Source organism: Pseudorca crassidens, chromosome 5, assembly GCF_039906515.1.
Source record: "Pseudorca crassidens isolate mPseCra1 chromosome 5, mPseCra1.hap1, whole genome shotgun sequence".
Classification (NCBI taxonomy): domain Eukaryota; kingdom Metazoa; phylum Chordata; class Mammalia; order Artiodactyla; family Delphinidae; genus Pseudorca; species Pseudorca crassidens.
Window position 1 is genome coordinate 89,488,268 of NC_090300.1, and position 20,559 is coordinate 89,508,826.

The 20,559-nt window shown below is 36.9% G+C and overlaps 1 protein-coding gene and 1 non-coding gene across 2 annotated transcripts in view; both read right to left on the reverse strand.

Annotated features, from left to right (window-relative positions):
• Positions 1–295: 295 nt before the first annotated feature.
• GRAMD1C (GRAM domain containing 1C) overlaps positions 296–20,559 on the reverse strand; it is an 80,015-nt gene continuing 59,751 nt past the window's right edge. Inside the window, exons 9-17 of the mRNA XM_067738865.1 lie at positions 17,728–17,865; positions 13,439–13,557; positions 11,857–11,999; positions 10,985–11,088; positions 9,461–9,637; positions 8,274–8,331; positions 6,216–6,326; positions 5,891–5,996; positions 296–2,015 (exon numbers count right to left, since the gene is read on the reverse strand). Coding sequence (XP_067594966.1) covers positions 1,935–2,015; positions 5,891–5,996; positions 6,216–6,326; positions 8,274–8,331; positions 9,461–9,637; positions 10,985–11,088; positions 11,857–11,999; positions 13,439–13,557; positions 17,728–17,865 — 1,037 coding nt within the window. The 3' untranslated portion in view covers positions 296–1,934. The remainder of the gene's footprint in view (positions 2,016–5,890; positions 5,997–6,215; positions 6,327–8,273; positions 8,332–9,460; positions 9,638–10,984; positions 11,089–11,856; positions 12,000–13,438; positions 13,558–17,727; positions 17,866–20,559) is intronic.
• LOC137225672 (U6 spliceosomal RNA) lies at positions 18,156–18,257 on the reverse strand. The gene has a single exon (XR_010943977.1). It is a non-coding gene; the product is annotated as a U6 spliceosomal RNA (small nuclear RNA).

Below are 20,559 nucleotides of genomic sequence, written 5' to 3' on the forward strand. Positions count from 1 at the left end.
ATTCGCTAACCTTCTCTTAAAGGCCCAGGTCACTGTCCCTGATCTGTTAATTATCCAACTTGTTCATTTTCATGATTTCTGGCCAGCAGTCTCTTCATGAGACCAGCAGGCCTATCTAGTACTCTTGCTCCAGAAAGCTGCATATTTGAAACGAAACTGCCCTAATGAGAGTCCTCTTTGGGTTTCACTTTTGCACAAAATTTTTTTTTTTAAGGGTGTAGGCCCATGTATACGTTTTCACAGAAACAGGCTTTCTAGTTTGGGGAGGGTTTGACCGAAAAAGAAGGAAAACAACTCAGAGATTTGGGGTTTTATTGATATTCAATTTACATAGGCTCAAATACAATTAATTGAATGCATACATATTTAGTTGTAATTTACAAAGCAACTTAACTTTGGTAACTTTCTTTGAGGTATTTTATGAAGTACAGGTTTTAAAGAAATACCACAAAAATACTCAGCTTGTCAGTGACCATTTTTGTGAAATTAACAGAGAACAAGGTTTCAAGTTTACAATCCAGTCACTTTTGCTCAGTCAGACACATCATAAATCCTTATCAAAAAACTTCCAGGTAGGTACACTGGTATCCCAAGGTAGGTTAGTTGAGATTCGCCCAGAGAAACCCGTTTTTCCTCTAATCCAGTCAATGATTTCATTCTCTATGGGCATCTCGAAAATGACTTTAGCAATCCCATGTGGCTTGGGTGACTGGACAAAAAAGAGACATCTAACTAAAGGCAATTGTTATTCAAGCAGTAAGAATATATACAAATTATTCTGCACTGTCCTTCTCTTGTTCCACAGACATCACTTGTATTGAGACACATACGCCTAAAAACTTTTAATGAAGAGCCAAAGCTCATGTCTGATTTACAACTTGTCAGTGCACTTATATTGGGAGAAAATGCCCCCCAAAGTCTTTCTTAAAGAGCTAAGGTTTGTGTCTGGCTTACAACTGACTGACTAAAGCCACACATGTGAATGAGTAAATGAAGCCATACGTGGCTACTGAAAAGTAGTCCACAAATTATAATATTTTCAACCAGATGGCTCATTTCCACCATGAAAGTCTGCTAAGCTGAAGCCAAGCTTAGTTCAAGTATTCATTTGATCTGTCACTAACATGCCCAGATTTTAACATAATCTTCTAGTTTTTAAAACTCAGAGCATGGTTCTTCGTTTTGAGAGATGGTATCCTACATGTTTCCTTTTCCAAAACTGACTCTTCTGCCATATAATGTGTGAAGAGCAAGATAATCTCACCTCTGAGAGCCACCTGAAGAAACACCTATTTCTTTCATAAAGATACCACATGGCTGAAGAACCTTTCAGATAATAATCATCAACATGCAGATTCAAAAGGTCTGACTACTGAATTTACACGCTAAATAAATGAAGACATTGTATTGATAATATTTATAGTGCAAGAATCTATAAATGTTATAATAGATGCCTGAAAACTGATCCTTCAAAGTTAGTAATGATTTAGAGATTTCTTCTTATATTGTCTTCTTTATCCTCTTGAATGTATCTCAACTGTGAAAGCAGCCTATTGGACACATACTGATTCTGTACTAACAGATAAAGTGTCAAACTTCAAACTTCACTGTGAAAATGAGGCCATACCACTCAGTTCAGAATGTCTCATTTTCTTTTTGTATCATAGAAATTCAAATCCACAATGTATTTCACGCTTTACTGGAGAAATTCACAGCTTAGAATTATGTATAAGAAATGAAAGGATGGATTCCTAAGGCCGTCAGAGACTAATTCTCCAATAAATGTTATTCAAAAGAATGTTAATATTAGAAGTACAAATAATGAGAAAATATGGAAATGTTCCTATGACAATTCAAATCCTTCACCCTCTAGTTTTCTTCAAGACGTTTTCTTTTGGTTCCATATATCTCTATAATTTTGGTCCTTAAGATCACTAGCTTTGGACAGCCATGCCTGTCTTGTTCTTATTTAGTAGATCAAAGGTTCTCTGAAGCATAATGAGTGAGCTCTTCAACTGCAAAGAAAATTTTCAAAATCAGATTGTTTAAATTTTTCTGATTATTTGTATGCCAAAAGTTTGCATTTAATAAAATTCTGTCTATACTGATGCCCAAATAAAAGACTAACTATAAAACACTTGATTCCTTCGGTTATCTGTCAGTGTGACTGCTAGCGTTCTTTTCATTTGCTGTAGTATTGCACTTCTTCCTACAACGTATTACTGTGTGCTTTACCTCCCAATAAGTCTATTCATCAAATGATCCAAAGTGAAAGGCTTGTTTACTGAAATGGTTTCTGAAGCTACAGTGGTCTCCCCACCATCCCCTAAACAACTCAAGTTCCACTCAAGGCCTTTGCTTGCTATTATGCTCATGTTCATCTTCACCTATCTAAAACTTACCCGTCCCACTGTTTCCATGCAGTTTTCCCTAATCATCCTGCCTCTAAACTCCTAAAGCTTTACTACTTACTTTGATGCTTAATTTTGTACTTTTTCTTTACAGTCTTTAACAATACACATGGACATCTGACATCTCTAATAAAATTGTAGACAACTTGAGAGCAAGAATTATGTCTTACATATGGACACCAAGGGGGGAAAACTGCAGTGGGGTGGGGATGGTGGTGTGCTGAATTGGGCGATTGGGACTGACATGTATACACTGATGTGTATAAAATTGATGACTAATAAGAACCTGCAGTATAAAAAAAAAACAAAACAAAACAAAAAATTATTTCTTTTTTGTATTCATTCATTCATTCAACAAATATTTTTTGCTTACCTGTTAAATGCTGGGCACTGTGCTAAGTACTGGGTATACAATGGTGAACCAAATAGGCACTGTCCCTGCCTTCATGGAGCTTACAGACTAGTGAGGGACTCAGAACTAAAATGAATAATTACACAGATAAATATATACTTACACACTGTATGAAGATTTTCACTTGAACAACTGGAGGACAGTAGTATCATTTTTTGAAATTAGGTCAACTAGAGGAGAACTAGGTTTGGCTCAAGATGAAAACTTAATTCTGTTTTGGACATGATCAGTTTGGGATGCCTGTTAGCCTCGAGGTAAAGACGCCAAGTCAGCAAGTGGCTGTGTGAGTCTGGACTCAGGGAAGAGGTCAGGGTGAGAGACATGCTTTGGGAGCCATTGGCGCATGTGGTATTCCAAGTTAGGGGAGCAGCTAAGATCACCTAGAGGGCAGTAAAGGAGAAGGGAAGAGAATCTAACGCAAAAGCCTGCAGCACGGGGAGGGGATGAGCTCAGGAAGCGGAGATGGTTTTAACCAGCAAAAAGCAGTTTTACATTATGCTAAGTGGAAGCCAGGCATGAAAGACCGTATATTATATGATTCCATTTATATGAAATGTCCAGAACAGGCAAACCCATAGAAATAGAAAGTAGATTAGTGATTTCCAGGAGCTGAGAGAGTGAGGGATGGGAATGGCTGCTCATGGGTACAGGGCTTCTTTGGGGGACGATAAAATGCTCTGGAATTAGATAGTGGCGATGGTGGGACAACCCTGTGAATACACTAAAAATTCTTTAAAAGGTGAATTTTATGTTATGTGAATTACATCACAATAAAGCTGTGTTCTTTTCCATGGTTCCAAAGCAGGGAAGATTAGATACATTTCAAGAAAGGAATGGTCAGCTTTGTCAAATGCTGGCATTGTAAGATGAAAAGTTAAAAAAAAAAAAAGGTGTATTAACTTTAAAAGCCAGAGGTCACAGGGGAGCTTAGCTTGAGCAGTATCAGTGGAAGATATGGGGGAAGAAATCAAGACAGTGTGAGCTGAAGAGTGAGTGAGCGGATTAAATACAGGCATCCAATTTTTCTCCCTCCTGAAACACCACCAAAAGCACGGTAAAGGGATTTTTTTTAAGACGTAAGTCCACAAGGACGGAGAAAAACAGAAAAGGTGACAATAGCAACACAACTTTGGAAACTGGAGAGCGGATGGATTACTTAGCAGCCCTGAAAACGCTGAATCCTAAGCTAACAGTAGGGAAAGCTGAGAACCAACCAAATGTACCCTGAAGAATCCTCTAAAGCCTCAGGAACTGACAGGCACCTCTGCAAATGGGAATAAAGAGGAAGGGACTGCAATAAGGATTGGATGAACTTTTGGACATGTGGCCTCTCCTACTACCTGGGCAGAAGTCTAAAGTCCTATTTTCTGGAGAGGATAAAAAAGAGGGTCCTTTGGAGGATGGGGGATTAGAAATGGGAGCATGAAGAGGTGAAAGAAAACAAAATCCCAGTCTCCATAACGGGAAGTCAAAAGATAACATCTAAAACTGAAAAATCAAGAAGTATCAACACATGCTTGTGGTTTATAAATATGGAGGTAAACACCAGAAGAATAAACCAGGTGAGTTAGATTGTAGTCTTTGCGAAAGAAATGGAGAAGAGGATACCAGGATTGCTATTTTTCTGAAACAACCCTGTAGAACAAGTTAACTCTTCATGTGAACGAGTGACTTTGGTGAAAATAAAACCTCAAAAAAGTGAAGGAGTTATAAACGATAAAATAGTGACAGCCAGAGTAGGCAACTCCGAGAGTGCCTGACGGTGAAATGGAGGAGAGCGATAGATGAGCAGATAGAGAAGGATGTGGATGACGCAGGTTTTCTAATGTAGGAGATAAGAGAGCAGGGGAGGTGCTGATGGAAAGATCCAGCTGAATGAGGGAGTCTGAAGATGGGGAAGCTAGAGGGGTAGATGGAGTCTCCTGCCAACTTGTGCTGGGACTTGCGTCCCACAGGTAGAGCGATGCTTCTAATGGAGTGCAGAGCAGGACGGGTGCAGCGACGGGGGAAGGTCTGTAGATCTGGTTATAGAAGGAGAGGGAGGGTCTCTTTTCTCCTTGAGGCATGGTCATGAGTTCAGAGTCAGCAGGAAATGAGTGGAGAGGATGAGAAGAAAAGTGAGAGTATGATCTACTCCTTGCTGAGGGGGAGGAGAAAGTTACTAACTGCAGGCACTGTGCATCTGAAGAGTGCCTAGCGGAAGCACCTTTAGTGCCCCACATGATGTTCTAAGAAATGCTCAATAATTGAATCTTCTAAAAAACAAACCAATGCATAGAAGAAAAGGATGGAAGCAAATAAAACAAAATGTTAAAAGTGATTATGTCTGAATGCTAGTAGGTTCTCTTCTATTCTCTATTTTTCAATTTTGAAAAGTACACATGTATTATATTATAATGGAAGTATTAGTCCTCATTTTTCAAAGGGAATCCTAAGTTTTGTTTCATAGAACCGAGCAGCACACATTGATGACACTATGTTCAAGAGATAACGCTTATAGCAAAACACCAAAACAACCTAAATGTTCATTCTTCAGTGGAGAACTGGTAAAATAATTATGCCACATATGTACAGTTGAATTCTAATGCAGCTGTTAAAAGAAGAGGATATGGAAGCATCTCCATGATACATGGTTAATAGATAAAAACAAAATAATGAGCAGGTTAATAGATTAAAAACAAAATAATGAGCATGGTTAATAGATAAAACAGAATAATGAGCAATCTACCACTTCTATAAAAAGCTGATATTGAGCATGAAATTTTATATAGAAGGACCAATAAAAAGAATGAGGTATATGTATACAAGCTGATAGGGAAACATCTCCAAAATATATTACTAATTGAAAGAAGAGGGTATGCAACGGTAAGTACAGTACGTTACCATTTTGTTAAAAACAAAAAGTACCAGTGACTATAAAATGTATAATCCAGAAACTGGCAAGGGTAGATGCCTCTAGGAGGGGGATTTCTTCAAATAATGGAACAGTAAATATTCTCTCACAACCAGAGGAGCAGCTGATTCACTGGGATGACTACTAAGTAACGTGGTACACAGAGGTGCTGACCTGTTCCAGCATCACGATGGAGTCCCGGAGCACTCCTTTTAAGCGATGGGCCTGATCTTTGCTCTTTTGAATATTTTCTGCTCTTGACACCGTATCAGAGGCTAAACTGAAAGAAAAATCCCATCTTAAAGATCAAAGGAATAGCTTCTAGGCTTTCATCTCTAGAAATCATAGTGCCCCATAAATTTGCAAATAAAACAAAAAAGTAAACAAAAAAGTTTATGACTAGAGAATAGTTGGCAGATCAAAATCTCTAAAATTGGAATTAAGTTCCCTGCAGCAAAGGAATTACTGACATAATAGGTTGTGAGGGAAGAAGACTTACTTAACAGATTTCTCTTCCTGGAGGTGAAGACGGTAAAAGGACTGAGCAGCGTACTCTATCTTTGACAGCTTCAGAAACAGCGTCACATTCAATAAAACCAGCAACAGCAAACTAGGCAGAGCAAATCAGACCTGGTTAATCCACGATTACTCAGACCTAAAGCGTTGCTAGTGCAGAATAGACACACAACACCTTCAAAAATGTATATTATCCAGACTAGTTTCCAATTATTATTATTTAAATCAATTACCCCTATTTTATTGTATGAAATACTTATTTGTAAGTATTCAGTGGATGTTGAGGGAACAGTTAGAAGATAACTAGTGACAATAAAGTCCCCAAACAAGCAGGTTGGGATTGTCCCTGACATCTCTTCTCTGCTAGCAATCCCAGCCAGTGTGGATGTGTGACCACCGGTTGAGAAATCTACCATGTTAGCTTTCAAGATCTATTTTTGGGTGCTTTTGTCTTAAGCAATTACACATACATAATACTGCACTTCAGAAAGGAAATGAAGATCAATATGGATTTGATCTTAGATAGATCATGATGTACCTCTTACTCTCAGCAGAAGCCAAAACAAATTCACATTCACAAAATCACCGTTCAGCAAAAATTTCTTCTAGTTCAACTTAGACAAAATTTCAAATCCCAAACATACATTAATTGGATCATATATAAAATGTTACCTGCTAAATAAACTTACTCTGTTGGTTCTCACAATAGTATTTCAAGTGAATGAACGTATCTCATTACACATACATGCAAATACATAGGTGGCATCATATCTCTCTGATTTTTTCTGTTAAAATATTGACTTGCCCTTAAAAATACATCATATTCACTTTTACCCATCCAGAAGATTTTTCTTGAATGAAAACTAAGGTAGTAGCAAGAAAATCAAATCTATGAAATTATTGTGTCACTGAAATGGGGTATAGATCAACATTTCAACATCTGACTGTAAATCTTCTACAAAGTAATACAAAAGATCACAGATAATATTTACTATTCAAAATCGTCACAGCAAACCAATGGAAGCAGAATATGAAAATCTTTTATAAAACTCAAAAGGCACAACAAACATTTTGTATGTTCTGAAATCTATAATTAGAAAAAACAGCTGATATAAGAACTTCATTCCAAAATCCAGAGTGTATCATCCAGTCAGAACTAATTCAATTAAATGTGATGGACTACGTCAAGATCCAAGTACAGCCATGGAGAAAACAGTAGTCTAAATAAGACTGGCTGAGTAGATTCCAGTAGAACACTGAGATTCAGACTAATTGCCCCAGTGTTTCTCACCCTACAATCCTCAGATCATTTGCATCAGAATAACCTGCACGTGTGTTTTAGAATACTACTGATTCCTGATCCCTACTCAAGACCCACTGACTCGATCTGTAGGACTGGGGCTGGGAAATCTGTATTTCAGCAAGTGATTCTTATGCACAGTAAAGGGTAAGGACCACTGGTCTAATCAAGTAGAGTAAATAAAATAGCATTGTTGGGATTTCATCAGCCTGCATATAAAAATATCCCCTTGGGCTTCCCTGGTGGCGCAGTGGTTGAGAGTCCGCCTGCCGATGCAGGGGACACGGGTTCGTGCCCCGATCCGGGAAGATCCCACATGCCGCGGAGCGGCTGGGCCCGTGAGCCATGGCCGCTGAGCCTGCGCGTCCGGAGCCTGTGCTCCGCAACGGGAGAGGCCACAACAGTGAGAGGCCCGCGTACCGCAAAAAAAAAAAAAAAAAAATTCCCTTTAAATTTATGGTACTTCCCTAAAAATCTATGATGGTAGAAACAAATCAGATTTACTTTAAAAAACATTTACTGAACGTGTATTTGGTATTCCCTCGAATTTAACAGTTCTTCTGAAAATCATTCAAAAACTATCAGACTGAAGCATATAAAATTACTGTTTTTGTAGGCCAAAATTGGTCAAATTGTGATAATTTCTATATAACAATATACAAATACATTCAAATTCTTTTGGAAACCATTAAAAGATAAGTGAGGACACAAGCAAACTAAGCGTTCAACACAAATACTTACAAAATACTCATCACCACAATAAGGATGGTGTTATAGCTTTCAATTTCCTTTTTCTTTCCTGCAAATTACAAAAAAAGGCCGATTTAGAATCAGGATTGTTTAATTTCATTTGAAAAGTACTGGAAAAGAAGTTTTTTAAATTATTTGTAAAGACAAAGTGATTTACAGTGAATTCCCTGCACCCCTCTTCTGACTTTTGATATCCTGAGTATTAGTAAACAAATCTACAAAAAGAAACCCTGTTATCAGTTCTGCAAATTTGGCCTATATTACAGATTAATTTGTTCTAAAATTAAACAAGCAATTCAATATATCATGTATGATCTCTAGCTAAGTTCCATCTCTGCAAATAATATTTGAAATAGTTTTACGTATAATGCTTCCCTCCTTAAAAAAAAACTTTTTTAATCATCCTCACCTGTTCTCTGTTTCCCAAATTTTGTTGCCAAGTCCCCAAATTAAAGAGCTATTAAGTTGAAATGGTAGAAAAACGTATTCACACTAAGATGTAAACCTTAGAAAAGGATCTGATAATGTAGAAGGATGAGAAGGTATGACAGCTTTATAGCACTGAGAGGGAGGGAACAACAGTTAGTAGGGGCAAGATGTCTTCAAAATTGAGAGTAGAGATAATCAAAGTCACCTTCTATCTCTGCAGTTTTGCTAGGCTGGCCCTGATAGTACATAAGGATTAAAAGCATACAAACATGGTAGTAGATTCAAGAGTAGAAATCAAATGTGTACAAATGCTAGGCAGGAAGTTAATGAGTGAAGCGTCCAGCAATAGGGTAAGAGTCGTGGGGACTGGTGACCTGGGGAGAGTGCACGCTCGGTCAAATGGGGCAGCTACTATTAAGCTCCAACCACCTGCTGCTACGAAGGGATGTGGGTCCAGGGCTGCCAGATCTGAGATTCTATATAAAAATGTCCAAGGTTTAAAATACCACGTGGGCCCAGTAAAATACTTCTACTGGCCACATGCCTGCCATTTTGTAACTGCTCCTTTATACTTATATATTGGTTTTCTTTAAGGAAACCAGAGTTCGACAAACAGTATTGGAAAAGGAGAGGAGAAAGGGAGACCTCCTAACTGACATGTCTTATAAACAAGAGGCATATTTGGCTTCATATAAAATAAACTTATAAGGAAAAAAAACTTTCATCTCTGTTTACCAGGTAACAGCTACCTGTAATATCCCCTTTGGCATCTAAGCCCAGGTCTCCAGAAGAACGCTGAGAAGAAAGTTTAGGAGCTGTTTCTGCTGTTCTGTTGACTGTTCGCCTTCTCCTTCGTAGGCCACTAAGTTTTCCAGGGTCTTCAATGGGCTGATTTACCATAGATTCTTCCATTAACAAATCTGATTCTAAGAAGAAAAAAGTCTTTAGATAGTGGAGAAACCTTCTCAACTATAAGATACTGGGGGGTTGGTCACTGTTTTGTTCTCAGTTTGCTTTTTTTTAGACCTCGGTAACTTTCTTTAACTAGTACTCAGATTCTTATGGCCTAGATTCAAACTTTACTCTTAATGAAAAGTTTTGTATGATGATCCCATAATGAGGCTGCATTATTCTAGGAAGAATGAACTGTATTAATTAATGACAGGATCATCAGAGCAAATCTGCCATGTGCTATATTAAATATTAATGTAGAGATTTCAGTTATGGAAACAACCCACTTACATTGGATCATTAGAAAGATTTCCAAGATAGATTATAGTACTTGATTGTCAATCTCAAAGGAAGGGGAAGCATATAATAGTTCTAATTTACAATGAGGGTTTGCAAAAAAGGAAGCACTAGTAAAGAAAATCTGCCAACAACCTATCAATAAAAACCTCATTTTCCACATTTGTTTTAACCTTTTCCTTCACCAGATTTTTCAGTAGAAGTTCATTATCTAGTGGCCAAACTCATTTCTGAGTTTCATTTTTCTAGTGATCCGGAGCTTAATAATCAAACAACCAAAGACAAGGAAACAAGGAAAATAAATAATCAACAAGCTGGATGATGAAGACTTAAATTACCCTGAGTTGACTGGCCACCACCTTTCCTTTAACTAAAATTAATTATGCTCACATATGTATATATATATGTTTTTTCCTCATGTATATTTTAAAGAATATCCAAACAGAACAACTACATCACCTCCCCAGTCTAGTACCCACCTCCACCAAATCCACACATGTACGTGGTACCATTGCTAGGCAGGCCTGCGTAAACTCAGGAGAGCTGCATTGGTAAGGGAGATGTGGGCCTGAGGAGGCTCCAGACCTTCGTGGGTACAAGTGCATACTTGTGACCGGATTACCCAGTCCCTCACTGCAGTCAGCTTCCTTGGCTCCTTACAGAGGGAGGGAGTATGACAGCTCCTAACTGTGTGATCTTGGACAAGTCACTTAACCTCTCTCTCTGTGTGTTTCAATGGAAAAAAAAATAACAGTACTTATATCTCACAGGGTTGTAAAAAACAGGTTGATATTTATAAAGCACACAGAACAACGTCTGGCATATCACAGGCATTATATAAGTGTTTGGTAGACCAATGAAAATGAGAAGTTTTGAAATTCCAAGTGGAGTAGTTGGAACCACTTCAGCAGGAGTCATTCCAACATCACCTACCAGTTCCTGCTATGAATCCAAACGAAGAATCCATCCATTCTGTTAATAAATGCCATTTTTACAAAAACAGATAAATCAAGAAATTTACAAACCAAGCTGTTTGAAATAGTCCGCCAAGGAACTCCAGGAATTCTTCTCAATTAAAGATTTGACAATGGCCCATGGTTGTTTTCTGTATTTCAAATCTGTTGAAACTCTAATAGATAAGGAAGAAAGAAGAATATTTAATTTACAAATTTTAATTATATTATTAACATTACAATTAGATGTAGGAATGAATTCAGCGGAAAGCCGAAAGGATTCAAAGTCATTAAGACTATTAAAAAAAAAATTGTTCACTGATAATGAATTCTTTAAAAAATTACTGGGCGCTGCTAAAATTTCATCAACTTGGCATTTTATTTCTTTCCTTTCTCTAACCCTGAATTTTCTTTACGTAAATAGCAATAAAGGCTCAAAATAAATTTTAAATTTCCTAAATGCCTCGTATAAAAAATCTCTAGTGGTCATACATTAGCTGCAAGTCACTACATTAGCTGAGACTAGGCCAGTTGTGTGATGGCCCAGCACCATCTTCAACACGCCAACATTTCTGGTCTCCCATCGCAACAGAGCTGTTTACCGCCCACCACGTGCTCCTCAAGTCTCCCAGTCCCCTTGCCATTAAACGGGGTCCTGCGAGCATTTCTGGCCACTGGACTGCGAGCACAGCTCTACAGCTCTCTCTTCCAGTGGCAAATGAAATGACACGTATTCTGGATTGTGCAGCCCCGGGAGGTCAAAGCCTTCATCAGCCTGGGTCCTTGAGTAAGGATCCCCGCCCCTCTGCGGATTGCCGGTGGACACGTAAAGCAAGAAATAAAGCTTTGTTGTGTAAGGCTACTACTAAGATTTTGGGATTGATACGTTTACCAGCACACAATGTAGCCTGTCCTGACTAAAACACTCATTTACAGCAGCTCACCTCAACCGGCATTTCTGCTTTGAAGATCGGATGATATAGTATCTGTTCAGAGTATAGAAGTAATCATGGTAGGGGACATCGTGTGCCAGCACTTCTGAATCTACCAAGTAAAATTGTGCTTCCCGACTTTCTTTATACAGTCTCTGCCAAAATAAGATTAAGTTTTTTTGCATGTACATGTTTAATACATCAAATTTCTTGCCAATATAGTGCCTATATACTCGAATTCCTTCTCACCAATTACAAAAAACATGAGAAGCCTATATACAGAGCCAGAAGGGCCACCATGTTGGCTGTGAGATCTATGAATTGAGACGGGACCTGCAGAAATAGTATTTGCTACCTCTCTGTCACTTCACTGTATAATTGTTTTTTTCCTTTCTTTGAGGCATGAGGAGGAGAAAGGAACTACATAATCTCTCATGTGTGTTAGTAATTTATAAAGAATTGCAAATGTTCCTGGTAGGGAAACAATTCAAAATTCAACTGAACAAAGCCAGGACCCCACTCTAAAATTCATCAAAGTTTAACAAAACCACCCTTCACCAAAAACGTGAAGGAAGGAGACAACCAAACAAAACACTGCTTTCCCTGAACAGCATCAGAAGTGGTTGCTGGCCAAATCTTTCTCATTTTCACCTTACCGATTCTGCCCATCCTCTAAGGTTATCAAAGACCCTCCAATTCAAAATACAAAACTTCTCTTAAATGTTTGAAAATCTTTGGAAGAAAAATATTTAAGTCCTTTTGAACACTGACGGACAAAAACTATGATGGCACAACTAATTCAGATGTTAATAAATATTTTCTAACTTTGCAGAACAGTTATACTATATGTCAACAACAACTGGCCAAACATAAACCCCACTGTATGACAGTGACATGCTGGTCACACAGTAGACAGAGCATTAAATATCTTACAATCTCTTCCTCATATGTCACAGCAGCCATCTAGTTATTTGGCTCTAACCCTTGACATGATCCAGTAAATCAGATTCCAGTAGTGTCCTTTTAAAAACCATTTATTATGGAAAAGTTCAAACATATACAAGAGTAGAAATGAACATTATACAATAAACCCTCATAAGCTTATCAACCAGCTTCAACAATATTAACTCCTGCTCAGTCCTGTTTCATCTGTACCTCTCCCCATATTCCCTCCCTCTACTCCCATCCTCTGCCTGACTAGATTACTTTTAAACAACACCCTAGATACCAGCATAATTTCATCCAAAAATACATCAGTATATCTCTTTATAAATTCCTCAGTATATCCCTCTAAAAGATAAATATTCTCTTCTTTAAAATATAGCTACAATACCATTATTGCACATAAAAATGAACAATTCCTTAAATCTCAGAAATACCCTTTTACAGTTGGTTTGTCTGAATTAGGATTGAGTTAATTTGGTTGATATACCTCTTAAATCTCTTTTAACCTGTACACAGTTTCTCCTCTATTTTTTTCCTTGCCGTTTATTTGTTGAAACTGTCCTGTAAATTGGTGACTAGGACCTATGACAGGCATCTTCCCTCTTCCCCCATGCATGATTCTTTTGGAATACTGGCAGCATAGACATACCTGCTTTTCAGTGGCCGTGGTGCACTTTCCAGTTAGTGGATTATTAAGGACTATAGTGTAGGTCATGGTTCTCAGTTGGTCACCTCCAGGCTCTACATTCCAAGGGGTAGATACTATATCTAATCACAGCAAATATAAAAAGAGTTAGTTCTAGAAATTTGAGGGGTATGGCTTGGAATGGAATCAAAGAGGGAGTTTTTGGATTATTTCAATTTTTATTTTTGACCAATCCTAACTTCCTTATCACTGTGTTATTAGTTTAACATTAAACAAGAGTAAAATCACATGTTAGGCACTCTTCTTGTATGTGACATATGCCCCATCTCTGATCCATTTACTTCTAAGTTGTAGTCTATTAAGAAACTTTTTTCTTTTCTCTAGAAGATAAAATTAAAAGTCATTTCATCAGTAGGCTTCTTTTTAAAGTCCCCAGTACGTACAAAGAGAAGTAACGGTGCTGGCCTTATTAAACAGAGATAGAACACTTCAACATTTCCATCACTGAGGACAAGACCTTGAATTATGCAGCAATATGATCTGATCCCAACTTGTGGGGAAATCACGTTGATGAGAAATCATGTAGTGTTAATGGTTTATCTGCTGAGATCTTTAATCAAGGAGGGAGCAACGGAATATAAATAAACCATGTAAACTTTTCTATATGAAGAAAGCTATAGAATAATCTCTCTGCATTTATGGCAAGATCTTGGTCAAAATTCTCTTTTATTTACTTAGCAACAACACAGTGAGTAAAAATACACTCTGAACGGAAACGTATCTTTAGAACATAGCACCACACGTTAACAAAGGTCCTTTAACAAGCGAAACACTAGGAAAATATAGGTAACAGCATCATGAACTCTATTCAAAGATCTGACTAAGCTGGCTAATGTTGTTGGCACAGTGGATTTAGGCAATTAGTATATCTGGCTGCTATTCATCAATGTCCTAAAACATAGGAGCATTTATCTAACCCACTACCCATCATCAAAGGATTGAAGCAAGGCTTTATGATATATCCAATTTTGCTCAACTTCTTTCATTTACTTAGGCCTAGAGATTTAATAAGGGATCCTGAAGCTGCCTTTTGCGTATCTAGAAAAATTGTGCAAGCAAATTAAAAAGGCAACATTACAAACCATGGGATCTACAATACAGAATTTGCTGTAAAAATGATTTATTCAGTTGTCCAAGAAAGAGATATAAAATTAATTATAAAATACTTTTCAAAAGATCATTTTAGTCATAGGTCAGCCTGTTTCAGAAAAATTATACAAATAGTCCGTTGTTAATCAGCAACAGAATTTAAAGATATCATTGAATTCTGCCATTAAAACTGCACACCATTCAACAAAGCAACTATCAACAAAGATGAAAGTGTCTCTTCCACTTGTATCTTCACCAATGTTGCCAACAAGCCTACTGAACATAATGTGCCAGAACATCGTCTACTTCAGAGACAGAGAGTAGAACAGTGGTCATCAGGAGTTGGGGAGAGGGGGAAGTGGACAGTTATTGTTTAATAGGTACAGAGTTTCAGTTTGGGAAGATGAAAAAGTTCTAGAGATGGCTGCACAACAAAATGTGAATGTACTTAATGCCACGGAATTGTACTTAAAAACGGCTAAAACGGTAAATTTTATGTTATGTACATTTTACCACAAGAAAAAAGATTGGTGAATCTAGGTAGTGGGTATAGGTTTTATTATACTATTCATGCAACTTTTCTGAAGGTTTACATGTTTTTCAAAATTAAAAAGTTGAATAAAAAGACTTAAAACTGAGCTTTGAATTACAAAAGTAGTGTCATACAATAGTAAACAAAGATTTAGAAGAATCCAATTTAGATAATTTTTATTGAAAATTATTAAGAATTACCATCATTTTTAATAATTTTAAATCATTATTAAAAAATAGATCCAGCAGTAGCCATTTTAATGCTGAAATTAGGTTAAATCCACAAATAACTGACCATACTAAACTTTCCCATTAAATTCTTGATATTTTTAGAAAGGAGACTTTGAGATCCATTCTCAAGAAACACAACTTTGATTACTAGGTAACAAGTTCAGAAGATAACATAATAGCGTGCAATCAGAAGCAGATTATCTCTTTTGGGGCAAACCTTCTGACTAATTCTAGGTCTAAAGGCAACATGCCTATCACTATTTACACTTGTGATTAGCCAGAAGCCTTTGCTCCCCAAAGCCATTTATAGCATCAGATAGCAAACACAGTCATCCATATTGAAGCTAGATATGATATCAGACACCAAATGCAGTTATGATTCAAAAAACAAACTTCATTTAGTACCAGCGTGGAATAACATGCTAGTTTCTTGTTGGCCTTTGCAGCCATAAAAATAGTGGTGCAATATCAACAGGCATCATCTTAGAAAATTAAGAGAAATTATGTATCCTACTCTTCTGAAATAGCAAGTTCTCCAGGTAGACATGAATGGCAAAAAGATACAAAATAGATTCAAAACAGATATAATAAGTTAAATATAAGCTACTGAGTGAAAAGATTTATATCCCTCAGGTATTATACATTTTTAAAACTGGAAGAACTGGGGCTTCCCTGGTGGCTCAATGGTTAAGAATCCGCCTGCCAATGCAGGGTACACGGGTTCGAGCCCTGGTCCAGGAAGATCCCACATGCCACAGAGCAACTAAGCCCGTGCACCACAACTACTGAGCCTGCGCTCTAGAGCCAGTGCTCCGCGATAAGAAAAGCCACTGCAATGAGAAGCCCGCGCAACGCAACAAAGAGTAGCCCCCGCTCTCTGCAACTAGAGAAAGCCCACACACAGCAACGAAGACCCAATGCAGCCAAAAATAAATAAAATCAATAAGTTAAAAAAAAAAACTGGAAGAACTGAAAAAAGTAATGATTTTTAAAAACATGACATTCTTAATATAATCACAAGACTCAATAGCTATCAATTAGAAACTGCTTTGCTACTCTACTATAAATAATAAGGAAAAATTACTCTTTACAACTGAACCTATATCAATGATATAATCTATGAATATGTAATTATGTTTACATAAAAGTTTCAAATAAAGGAATAACATCTAATCGTTAATAAAATGGCTAAATTATAGACTATATTTAAATTGACTGTAGAATAACTTCCTCTTTGACTATGTCGAATGACTCAGCTTATATGGATCTCTGCCACTGCTGATTTCTAATTTTATATAGCAAGCTAAACCACATGCTCCCAAAGTTTCTAAAATATCTTGAAATATTTAGGATAAATTCAATTTCAAATTGACTATAAGCTTATTTGAGATGTTTACCAAAATAGAACCTTTAATACATAATCAATAAAATCTTTTTTATAACTAACTTCCTAACTGGATTTTTTTTTTTTTTTGGTATTTTCATTAAGGTAGACCATAGACACTGCAATCTCAAATTTCCATGAATTTGCACAGAGAAAACACACACGTGTACCACTACCCAGATCAAGACAGAGAACTTTACCAGCATCCCAGAAGCCCCCTCCCAGTCTTTACCCACCCAATTACCAACTGCAGTTAACTAGTATGCTGATTTTATGCCCATAAATAAGTTTTACCTGTTTTTTAACTTAATATAAAGAAATCACAGTATGTACTCTTTTGTGTCTGGCTTCTTTTGCTTAATACTACAGAATATCAGTAAGATTTACTCGTATTATTATAAGTAGCAGGGGTTTTTTTTCATTGCTATACAGTATTCTTTTGTGTGAACGTACACAGTCTGTTTATCCATTCTATTATTGGTGGATATTTGGGCTGTGTTTTGAGTTTGGGGGCCATTATAAATAATGCTGCTATGAACACTGCAGTACATGTCATTCAGAATACACATGTACCCATTTCTGAAGGTTATATATACCTAATAGTAGAATCGCGGAGTCAGCTTTAGTAGATACTGCCAAACCATTTAGCAAAGCGATTGCACCAATTTATACTCTACTAGAATCCAATTTTTCCACAGTAGAACCCTTTTAAAGGTGGTTCAACCCAACTAAACTGCTACATTAATAAATAAATGGAGTTTTAGTTCTCAAAGGGTCTGAACTTAATTGTAGGTAGGACCTGACTAATTGGACAATTATACTATTTACGTGTGATTTTAGCCAAAACACCTAAACACTAGTTTATACATCACCAAAATAAAATGGAAGCCTGTCTAAATTTTCCCCTTGACAACATAAATCAATTTACATAGGCTCAAGCCTCTAAGGATAATAAAATTCTCCCAAATTTATCATTAGATAAGAACACAAGACCAACCTATTATATTTCTAGAACTGGCAAATATCTGCATAAAGCGTGAACTGGTGAACAGCAATTCAAACATTCTCTCAGCACTGATATGAAAAACACGGTTGATATAAAGTCTTCCATGAAGATCTTTCTCAGGAATATTTTCTGGGGAAACAAAAAACATGGAACAAAGAGTGAAGAAATCAAGGAAAGGTAATCTCAAGGTTTTGTTTTGTTTGTTTTGGGCACAAAATGGTTTTTAAATGTGATTACAATGATCAGCACATTACAGGACACTATTAAAACTCTAAATTGGTATTATATACATATGTACTATGTATAACTATACATAATAGTATATAGTAATTAAACTATACATGATCAATAGTTCAGTCAAAACCCAAAAGACATAGAAATATTTAACTTGAATATCAAACTACCATAATATATCATTCAAAAGAATATTTCATGAATTTGTGTGTCATCCCTGTGGAGGGGCCATACTAATCTTCTCTGTATCATTCCAGTTTTAGTATATGTGCTGCCAAAGCGAGCACTCAAAAAAATATTTCAAGAGTGACAAGGGCAGTATCGAGACACATAGGGTGGTATCTACCACGGTGAATAGCAGGTCCCATTTCTGAATACGCAAACATTCGGTAATTACTAAGTCATGAATGACTCGAATATCTCTCTGCTGCACTCACTAACTTACTAGCCTGAACAGTGTTTCAGATTTGACTTGAAGCTCACTCCCCCAAGACAAGTATCACTGTATCCACTACCTACTCTCAATACCACACATTAAAAGAAATCCTTCTGAAAAGTATTCTTCAAAGCTAAATAAAGCCCAATGGAATATTACATTTTTCTAAGAATTTGACAGCGATAATTATGTTGAAAACTCCTGGTAGCAAATGAAGAAGAAACATCTGCTCACCTCTCCTCATGTTCCCTGGAAACACTGCATAAAAGAGCCCAGGAATCTATGGTGCTTAGCATATGGCAGGTATTGTGCTAAGCACGTTACAAATATTCACTCATCTTATCCTCACAGCAATCCTGTGAGATAAGAGGTATTAACATCTTCATCTCCATCGTACAGAGGAGAAAACTGAGACACTGAGAGAATTGCTGAAACTCGCCGAAGCTCTGTGGCTAGTGAGTGACTGAATGGGAATTTTAATTCACCGTAGCTCCAGAGCACACAAACTAAACCTCTATTTTATAGTTCAAGGAGTTTAACTTAGAAGAATTAAAAGGAAATGAAAAAAAAAAAGGGACATCTAGGAATAGGAGCCTGGTAGAATAAAGGAAATAGAATAAAGCAATCCAATGTGAAATTTTAATGATTTCAGGGCTGGGATTATTTATTATTTCAAGGATTATGCCTGTCAGTACAGAATGACAACTGTGACAAAAGCTCCCCACAGTTCACAAATCAAGCTCTAAGAATTATCTGTGTCAAGCATCTGTCCATGTTAAGCCATGAGAAGCAGTCACTTAAAGTAAAAGATAGTGGTTTAAGCATCAGAAAAACTCTTCTAGCTCTGCCTTCACCCCAGCTGTTGGTTTTTCTCCCTCATGAAATGGTTTGTGTCTCCCTATTTTGCTACAGGTGCAAAGAACTTAGGGACATCGGGTAGATACTGATTTACCTTCTCCCTGCAACAATACTATGTGTAGGCAAAAGCTATTCACTGCAATTTCAAGTAATGGCTACGTGGGCATAGAAATGAATCACTGAAACTAGGCAATTAACTAAGGTTCTGTGAGGCAACTTCCTAATTAGGCTTGAGAAATAGCTTTTTCTGACATAGAAGTAATACATGTTCATTGTAAAAATAATTCATGTATTCACAAAGAAACAAACAAGTACACGTGATTCTATTAATCCTGCTCGTCACCTTCACAGAACTTATCCCAACTTGTAATTATATTTTTATTGGCTTAGTGACTTGTGTATTGTCTCTCTCCTGCACTAGACTCTAAGTTCTATGTGGACAGGGATCATGTTGATTTCAAACACCTAAGTACATTACATGTCTGGCACACAGTAAGTGTTAAATAACTTTTTGAATGAATAAGTGACTACTGAAAACGCAAAAAATCTTAGGGTCTACTTTTATTTATAGGACTTTAAATTTGCAATCATATTTTGAAACTTTTTATTTTTTAAGAATTTTAGAGGTACAATTAACTAAACTAGGCTTTATTCCTATTTTTTCCAGTAATGTCCCTTTCTGTTCAAGAACCCAACCCAAAGTCCCATGTTGAATTTAGTTGTTATCTTCTTAGTCTCCTCCTATCTATGACAGTCCCTCACTTTTTCCTTGTTTTTCAGTGCCCTTATACATCTGAAAAGGACAGGTCAGGTATTATATAGAATGTCCCTCAATTAGGGTTCATCTGAGGTGGGTTTTTTTCATGATTAGACTGGGGTTTGGATTTTGGGGAAGAATACCACAGAGATGAAGTACCCTTCTCTTCAAACTCAGGGTGTACACATATCCGCATGACTTATGGTGATGTTAACCTTGATCACTTGGTGGTGTCTGGCAGGCTTCTCCACTTCAAAAGTATTATTTTCCTCTTTCCACATTCTATTTGTTAGAAATGAGTCACTAAGTTCCGCCCATACTCAAGGGGAGGAGAATTAAGCTCCACCTCCTGGAAGGGGGAGTATCTACATATATTATTTGGAACTCTGTAAGGAAGACTCGTGCTTGCTCCCCCATTTATATATTTATTCAATCATTGGTATCAGTATGGACTTATGAATAATTATTTTGTACTTTAGGTTATAATGCAGTATTATCATTATTTATTTTGCTGCTCACTTTTTTTTTGTTTGGCCAT